The following is a 9,534-nucleotide window of genomic DNA, read 5'->3' on the forward strand; positions in this document are numbered from 1 at the left end:
TGTGTCAGTATTCAGTTCACACAGGCTCCACATCTGGGGGAGAGAAACCTCCTATCTCCCTCTCCCCCCTCCAGCGGGAGAAATACTATTTCATTCACCCCGCTTCCGTTCATTCATCAGGGTACTGCAGTGTGGCAGAGCCAGAACGCTCGTTGGTTCGTTCGATCGAAGCTAAAATTCTTATCAATGAAAGCTTGCTGACGTCAATGGGGGGGAAACGCTGACATCGGGTCACGTGGGCAGCGAGGGCGGACGTATAAAGACGCGGCGCTGTCCGCGGTTCTGAAAATACTCACTGAAACAGACACACACAACAACAGTAGGAGTTGGAAACCTAAAGCGAAAAATAACAACAAGTACTTTATACAGACGCTTCCGAACAATACAGAGCTTTATTTGTTTTAGGAAAACATTGGTGTATTGAGTTAAAGAGTAGAAAGCTGAGTCAGAGAGAGGTTTGAGGAGTGACAGAATAACTACACCAGACTGCGCTTCTGGATTCATCACAAGACTCCAGGTAAGAAGGACAAACTTCTTCATAATTTCTTCGTTTGAAAGTGATCAAAATGACTGACATACTAACTGACATGTAGCCTACAATTAAAAAAGAAAGTGGTGGAACTCTAAATGGCCATTGTGAATGTGTTACTGTTTGGGACATCCACCTTCCTTTTTGTTGGACATACTAGTTGAAACAATTACATTATGAACAGAAATGTTGGTGCACAAGCTTACAAAATAATTGTTTTAAGACAAAGCCCAATAGGAACTATGCAAAGCCTACAAGGAAATGGGTGTGGATTAGAATGATTTTGATGAATTTGGCTAACGATTGTGATAATGTTGACAATGATTACCGGAGATGGTGATAATTGTCATAACCATCATCATCAATCATAGCCACGCTTCTCCCCAGTCTTCCATCACCAACTGCCAAAAATAAAGACAAAGGGGGAAAGTGACGCTTTAAAGAGCCGCGTTTGGCTGCCTTAAATAATGGTTTTGCGCGTCAAACCAATGTTGATGCAGCTTTTAGAATATAGTTAACATCCTTTTGAGCTTATTTTTTATGTATATAAACACCAATTGCTTGGCTTGTTTCTGTACTCTCATGCATTCTCATGTTGCTGTGGTTGTACGGTTCTTGCACTTTTAATTTTGAAGCAACAGAGAGAAATTCCACCGGGTCGTAGAAGCGTGGTGCAGAGCAGATTATGGCGAGATAGGGCGTCTTAAAAACGGATCACTAATGTACTTTGAGAGAGAGAGAGAGAGAGAGAGAGAGAGAGAGAGAGAGAGAGAGAGAGAGAAAGATGAGAGGCGGTTAAAATATGCTTTTTGATGACTGTACAAAGTGTAGCCTACCACACAGCTAAAATATTAAGTAGCCTATGACAAAGTGACTAATTAAGACTGCAAAGGATATACAATAATTGCAAGGTGATATAGATTCTTGCTATACAGTTTGCACACACAGAACTTTACATATTAGGGAAAATCAGTCTCATTGGGAAGTGAGATGGATGGTGCCTCATTAGGCCAGGTCATTGTAGATTGTTTCCTAATCTCTATCTGTGGATTACACTGATCCATCTGTGTTATAATGAGCGAGGGGTCAAACCTCAATACTGGTCCCAAATGGCACCCTCTTGACTATTTACTGCGCTATTGTTGACCAGGACCCATGGGGCTCTAGTCAAAAGTAGTGCACCATATTGTCAATAGGCTGAGCGTGCCATTGGGACGCACTTCAATGCGGCATCATGATCCTTTAATCTTGTAGGCCTATATCCTTTTTCAATCGCATCTAGATTCTAGGACTATAAATAGCTGCAACGCTCCAGTGGTTAGATCCAATGGGGTTATGTTTGATATAGTTGCGGCTGGAAAGGATTCGTATAAAGGAGATTATCAATTGTGATTGAATATCTGATCAATCTATTCATGCTTTTTGTTGTATTTCTCAGAGACAGAAAAACATTCATCTTAAATCGTTGAGCAGTTAGGGTACGTCATTTATGGATCGATATTATACTGCATAGGCCACAAAATACAACATGATCAATGTGAAATCTGTTGTTGCCATGGCCACAGATATAAATGACCTTACAAGTCTAACAATTCTTCTAATAGTTCTCTGTAACCCTATAGCGGCGTCGCGAGGAACGCGCCTTGGAACGCTTTCTTTCCGCGTTCACATGCAAAAGGCACATTAAAACTTGCAGCACCAGCTCGAGACACTGAGACTATTACGTTTTTGTTATAAGAGTGGAGGCGCGAGAAAATATGTAATTTAAAAAAAACTGTACAGCATATGTCTAATCGAACGGTTTAACCCGAATCGATGAACGAGGCCTATATATTATGTGCAAGGGATAATCAACGAGGGGCTCTGCGTTCTATGGAAAATAATGAATGACACGGTGTGTTCCACAACGCGCTAGGAGTGGAACTGACCTTCCACAGAGTTGCAATTATTTTCCAGAGAACTCAGAGCCACTAGTTGATTATATACCATGGGGTATAATTGAACACATTTGCCTTAAGAATGTGTTTATTTGCCGGTATAAATGTTTTCAACATCCACTAAAATAGCTAGTAAGTTTACAAGATAGCTACAGTAGTTTCCATGGTAACCAAACAAACAGACTTGCTAGTTTAGCTAACCAAAGTATCAGTCCTAGTTTGCTTGCCATTATGAAAATCTAATTCAACAATACCAATACTGTTTTCAATTCTACTTTTGCTTTCAAACGCAGCGCAAACAAAACTTGTAAAAATGAGCTATTGCCATCGAAATCTACCATGCAAATATGTACCGTGCGTTATTTATAGGGGAACAATGCACGCTCAAGAATGCCCTTCAAGCCAATCAGAAAGGAGTATTCAATAACGCCATGGTATAAAGCTGAAAAGCATGGTGTAGAGCTGAAAAGTTCAATTGAGGAAAATCCAATTTGGACATGAAAGGTGTTGTTGTGAAAGCAATTAATGTGAGTCATGGAATTAAATGAATGGTTTATTACCATGAAAAGCATGCATGCCCATTCACAGACACCCACAGCCAAGTCTAGTTGTTTTAGCTTACCTTGTATATGAACATTCGATTAACTATTGTTGCGGAGTGTTGCTTTTTGAGCTGTGGTCCTCTGTAGCTCAGTTAGTAGCGCATGGTGCTGGCAACGTCCAGATAGAGGGTTTGATTCCTGGGACCACCCCATACGTAAAATTAATGCACACTTGACTGCAAATCGCTTTGGATAAAAGCATCTGCTAAAATGTTATGTTACTAAATGTTGAGGGAAAGACATTGATAAACCATTTCAAACTGTGTCATACTAGTCGGCCATCTTGCGTGGGTCTCTGCTCAATTTATGTTATTTGTTGACCTGCACAGAGGGTGAATGAATATAGTGGTTTACCTATTATATGTGTGATATTTATGGGGGGAAACATGTATAGACTACTGATAGTGTCTAGGCTTACCAGATGGCTAGACTGTAAATAACGATTTTGAGTTGCTTTCCGCTAGTTATCACATACAAAATTGGCTATAGCATAATAATTAATGAAAGCAAAAATGTGCTTTTTGGACTTCATTTAAAGGTTAAGGTTAGGTCTAAGGTTAGAAGTGTGGTTAAGGTTAGGGTTAGGTTTAAAATCACATTTTAGAAGATCAATTGTAGAAATGGGAAGGGTAGTGACAACCTAAATTGAGAATTGTTTTCACTGCTAGATGAGTATTGACTTTGACAACTCCACTTGGGCTATTTTCAATGGTTCACGTCGTCATTCCTTTACACAGGCCAACTCACTTCCAGCAATACATTTCACTTTAATGCTGTGAGCTAATGGTTTTATTGGCAATGAAACTACCTAGTTTAAAAAGAGGAGAGAACCTCAACTGAACTGTATACGGTATAGATTCATTAAACCACAAAACAATTTGTATCATCCCTGTAAAACCTTTCACTATAGATAAACACTTTACATTGTACAGGGGTAGGGGATTCCATAGAATTCAAATTCTATATTGGTTCACCAATGTTTACCATCCAAACATAAATATTCCTCTCTCTGTCTCTCTCTCTCCCCCTCCTCTCTCTCTTTCTCCCCATTTCTTTCCAGGCACATCACCTTTCCTCGTTCCCCCACCCCCCCCCCCCCACGTCCGTTCTGTGTGGTCATGACGCAGAGCCAATTCGCCACAAGTGCCCTTATCCTACTGGTAATCCTGCTGGGACTCACCCTAACCCTTCTGTCTGCCACCTCCGTCCCTGTGCCGACTGAGACACACAGCCCCAGCGACAGCCATGCTCCTCCACCTCCTGGGCTTAGGCTACCAGAGGGAGAAAGGGATGTGCAGGAAGGGAAGAAGGGCGGAATTCCACGGAGAGAGAGAGCAGAGGAGGAGGAAGAGGAGGGGGAGCTTTTCGGAGACATGGACCCCAAAACATTAGCGTCCGTTCTGCTGGAGGCGATGAATAAGCCGCACGGGGAGAGGATGAACGGAGGCGTGGAGGATAGGAGGAAGGATGAGGAGAGAGGAGAGGAGGAGGAGAGGGAAAGTCAAGAGGAGAAGGGAGAGGAGGTGAGAGCTGCGTTGGAGGAGGGAGCGGACCGAGACAGGGACGGTCGAGAGGAACTCGAGTTGGTGATGGCCGCCGCTGCAGAGCAGGGCACGGAGGAGCGACAGAGGGAGGAGGAGGAAGAGAGGAAGAGAGCACAGGAGGAGGAAGAAAGACTAACAGAGAAGGTGACTAGCCGTACCACCAGCCAGACTGTTCCTGTGAAGGAGAAACAACCTCCGACGGTAGAAGGAAGAGGGGATGAGGTGGGAGTACAGGAGGTAGGGGCCAGAGAGGAGGCGCAGAAGGGACCTCCCACCTCCCAGGAGCTCCAACAAGAGGAGCAGGAGCAGCTAAGCCCAGAGGAGGTGCAGAACCTCCAAACCATGTTGGAGGAACTACAGAACTACAACACAGCCAACAAGAGAGAGAGGGAGTCCCAGGCCCAGGAGCAGAGAGAGAGGGAGAGCAGGGGCTACAACCAACATGACACAGACCAAGCCCTGATGGACAACCAGATAAAACCTCAAGCAAAAGGAGGATATCCACTAGCCATGTCCAAGAAGAAGCTCAAATGGCAGGAGGAGACTCAGAAAGCCCTGAACATGCCCACCTATAGAGGTGGCAACTTCATGGACCACTTTGACGACAATCTGGCTCACCAAACGGCTGAGGATGAGGAGGATGATGAGGGAGATGAGGAGGAGGTGTTGAGCCCCCAGGAAGAGGAGAGGAGGGCGAAGGAGGAGCAGGAGGAGGTCAGGAGGCAGGCGAAGGAGGCGCAGAGGGCCAAAGCTGAGGAGGAGAAGTTGGCGGATATTGCCTCAGACATGCTCCTGCAGTACATGGTTAAACAGGACAAAGGGAAGTACTCCAACCAGAACAAGAAGACCCTGCTGTCCAACGCAGCCGAGGACAAGCGCTCCGATGAGGAGGTGGTCAGCGAGGATGACGATATTGATCCTCAGACCATCGATAAGCTCATCGAAATCTCCAGTAAACTCCACCTCCCAGCAGACGACATTGTCGACATCATCAGCGACGTCGAGAAGAAGAAGAAGAAAGACACTCCTGAGATGTTACCCTGGCAACGACCCCAGCAACGACCCCTAGTTCCCCCAGCAGCCCCCGCCTTCGACACCCAGCCTTCGGCCCCACGCAATCCCACCCTGAATCAGCCTTCTCCAGCCATCAACCCCCTCAAGGCCTGGTTCATGGACATATCCTCCTCAAAACAAGACCCAAACGTCTGGATCAAACCGCGACACAAGTCCTTTCGGACCTCCTCCTCCAACTACCCTGCCTATCCCTTCTACCAACAGAGGCCTTACCGAGGGTACTACCCCCTCTACTTCCCCCCTCCCAAGCCCAAACCTCGCTACTACGCCAAATCCTCCCTCAATGACCTCCTGTCGAATTCTCTGGACTACGACTTTGACTTCCCTCCCAAGAGGAGGTACCGTCCTTGGGTACAACCCCGCCCGAGGAATCCCCCCGTGGCTCTCCGGCAGAAGCACTACTACCCCAAATACCTCCTCCCCTCACACCCCCGGACATACAACCACCTCCCCATCCCCATGGCCAAACCCCGGTCGTCGCCTCCCAGGGGTCAGGTTCAGCCTCGACGTCGGCATGGTTACTATTACCAAGCGCCCCCAGCGCCTCTAGTGACCCGGGACCAAGATTATTATGGGATGCAGGGGTTGGGGCAGCAGCAGCAAGACAGTGATGAAGACCTGGAGAACTACATTCAACAGGTCTTTATGAAACCCAGACCCAGAATGTATCAGTGAAAGGAGAGGAGAGAAAGAAAGAGGGAGTGTGAGAGACAGAGAGACAGAGAGACAGAGAGAGAGAGAGAGGAAAAAGGTAACAATGGAATGTATATTTTCCTCACCACTTACTTTTGATTTTGTTTTTGGGTTTGAGTCTCGTGTCTTTTTACTGTTTAGCTTGATTTTGGTCGAAAAGCAACACAAAAATGTAATTTAGCAGGGGGGGGGGGTGGCTTTCGTTCGCTGTAGAGTATAAAACAAACTTGCAGATAGAAGAGAAATATATAGGAGGAGACATCCATTCATTCCTCCACTTTGGATGATCACATGAGTAACTGAGGGTCATGGTCCAAAATGACTTCAAGAGGGGCACAAAACCAACCGTGTATAGATCTATAAAAGTTACAGAACTCTCCAATAGAACTCCCGGAACAACGACTCTCACCATGTCATCATGGAATCCTGACGGATATGAGGGAGCATCAGCATCATTCAGAGGACATTAAACATTGAGGGTGATTCCCAGATAGTACCCTATTCCTTATGTAAGTGTAGAGTTCTAGGGGCCCTGGTCAAAAGTAGTGCACTACATGGGTAATAGGGTGCCATTTATGATGCAGCCTGACAACCATGTTGCCCTTCATTCGAAACTTTTGAGTTTTGTAGGTACAAATACTCAGATGTCAATGTTAGGAACCAAAATGTGCAGTCAAACATGTTTATATTCCGAAAGACTAGCCATTGCCATTGGAGCAGAGGCCCTATCGATATTAAGCCTTACCAACATGTGTGTGTTAGGTTTTATTATTAAATGAGCATTTACACGATCGTTCTAGTTATACATCGTTTGTAGAAAATTAAATTAGCAAAAAAAGATTGAATTGCACCTTTTCAAGAACTCCGATAGAAGCAGTTAATCTAAAGGACAGGAGGAAAAGCCCACCTCCATTCACAGCCTTGGTAAGTTGCCATAATGCAGTCCAAGACTGTCAATATTGACCAAATAGGTTTGCTTTTGTATTTTTTCCCCATTTGAGTGTTACTTGTCTGTTTTTATCAATTCTGTTTTGTTTTTTTGTCATAATATTTTTGCATAATGTTTGATGTTAATGTAAATTGGCTTCTGCAGACACTTTGATGATTTTATTTCTGTATTTGTAATGTACTTTATTTATTTAGATATATATTTTTTCCAAAGCAGTGCTAAGATTTACATATTCATACATTCCAAATATTTGTAAGACAAAGTGATTTTAATGAAAAGAAGTTGAACATATTGAAATACAGTTTTATATTCCCTAATTATTTTTATGAATTCCCCCTCGTCTTGCTGAAGGCGGTCAGCTTTGTTAAGGGGGTAGAATTTAATCGATGGACGCTCTTGTAGGGAGTAAAATGGGGTTGTGATCTCAATTCCACTCCATCTCAAGTCGATTCAGAGAATGAATTAGAATATTCGATTCACAAATAGAACAACGGTATGGGGATTTTTCAATTAAACTGACTTGAGTTGGAAAGGAATCTTCCCTCGCTCCCGATGAATGAGTGATATGAGAAGAGAAAAGGGAAAATAAAAAAAACTCTGTGCTACCATAGAGAAACAAATATGGCTCTGTTTATGACTTTAGAGGCTGCAGAGAGGACCGGGATTCAGAATCTCCCCGGTGTCACAGGAAATCAATATCTAATCACCTCCAAATCCTTACTCATTTAATCTTGCCTTGGGAACCAAACCCCAACAAACTCCCATTTTGTCACGTTTACCCGCTCAAGTCTTGAACTAACCATGTGGCAATCTCATAGCCGAGACAAGGGCGCATCCCATTATGGATCCCTATTCCCTTCATAGTGCATTACTTTTGACCAGAGCTCTATCGGCACTGGTCAAAAGTAGTGCACTGCACAATATAGTGAAAAGGGTACCGTTTGAGACGAACCCATACACAGCATAGACAATCTCAAAGTGAAACCATTTTCAATGTGACTGATGCCACAGACGCTAGCGAAAAATTCCTTATTTTACAGAATAGATGAGGGGAGAAACACTGGGGGAACATTGGGAGTGGTGTTTGATTTGATATGTGTGTTTCGCTTGACTGAGATTTAGACTTGGCACCTTATTCCCTACATAGTGCACTACCTTTGATTAAAGAAATGGCAACTTATTCCGTACATAGTGCCCTACTTTTGATCAAGGCCCGTAGGCCACTATTGGTAATAGTATGTCATTTAGGATGCACCCTTGTGACTGTTCCAGTTCGTTGAACTGAACTCATTGCCAATTGATATTGGAACAGGTTCAGCGTTTACTAGGAACACTGATCAAAGGGGACAGACTCACCCTTCAAAACCTGGTACTCAATAGTAAAGTTCCCTAACTGTGAGGTATCTGCTGTAGGAGAAAAAGAGAGCAAGAGATGTTAAAGAAAGTCATGAAAGGAGGGAGGGACCTAAAACATTACTTTCATTTTGAAACATTGTTTTTATATATATTTTTTTTTTACCAAGTGACGAAAAGAGAGGGGGGAAATAGAAAGGGTTAGGGATGACTGAAGAGAGAGAGAGAGAGACAGACAGACAGACAGACAGACAGTTTCTGCTGCATGTACCTGCATCTAAAATGTGTTGCTTCTTTTTGATGAACTTAACAAGCATTGAAAAAAAGTATAAAAAAAATCTAAAATAGCTAAAAGATGACTTTATAGACATATGACGTACCAGATATAAAACCCTGTTGAAGTCTTGTACGAGGATGTTGTTCTGATCTATGTACTCTATGTCTAGCTGTACCTTGTATCTATATCGTAATAAACATGCGTATTGCTGATTGTAAATAACCGCATGTATCCATGATGACTAGTTTTGCTACACAGAGAGAAATAAATAAAATCAACTATTTTTTATTATGAAACTGAAATGCCTTTTTTTTAACAACTTTTTTCAGTAGACATTTTGTGAAGTTATATTTTCAGATGACACCTTTGCTTCCTTTTCCTACCTATCATACGGCAGCAATAATGGAGGACCACGATAGCAGTGCAGCACAGTTTGGTTTTTGCCCTTAGCACTACACACCTGATTCAAATCATGAAAGCTTGATGATGAGTTGATCATTTGAATCAGGTGTGTAGTGCTTGGACAAAAACAAAAACTGTACTCCCCTTTGGGTCCCCAGGACCAGGCTTGAGAAC

General features: G+C 43.4%; 1 protein-coding gene across 1 annotated transcript; it reads left to right on the forward strand.

Moving 5' to 3' along the window:
• Positions 1–301: 301 nt before the first annotated feature.
• LOC116353952 (neurosecretory protein VGF-like) lies at positions 302–9,248 on the forward strand. Its single transcript, XM_031791829.1, has 2 exons — positions 302–517; positions 4,129–9,248. The coding sequence occupies exon 2, from the start codon at positions 4,187–4,189 to the stop codon at positions 6,359–6,361; it is 2,175 nt and encodes a 724-aa protein (XP_031647689.1). The 5' UTR covers positions 302–517; positions 4,129–4,186; the 3' UTR covers positions 6,362–9,248.
• The last annotated feature ends 286 nt before the right edge of the window (positions 9,249–9,534 follow it).

This window comes from Oncorhynchus kisutch, linkage group LG16 (assembly GCF_002021735.2).
Source record: "Oncorhynchus kisutch isolate 150728-3 linkage group LG16, Okis_V2, whole genome shotgun sequence".
Taxonomy (NCBI): Eukaryota; Metazoa; Chordata; class Actinopteri; order Salmoniformes; family Salmonidae; genus Oncorhynchus; species Oncorhynchus kisutch.

Coding starts and splice junctions, on each gene's coding strand:
- LOC116353952 (XM_031791829.1), top strand. CDS start 4,187: ATGACGCAGAGCCAATTCGCCACAAGTGCCCTTATCCTACTGGTAATC.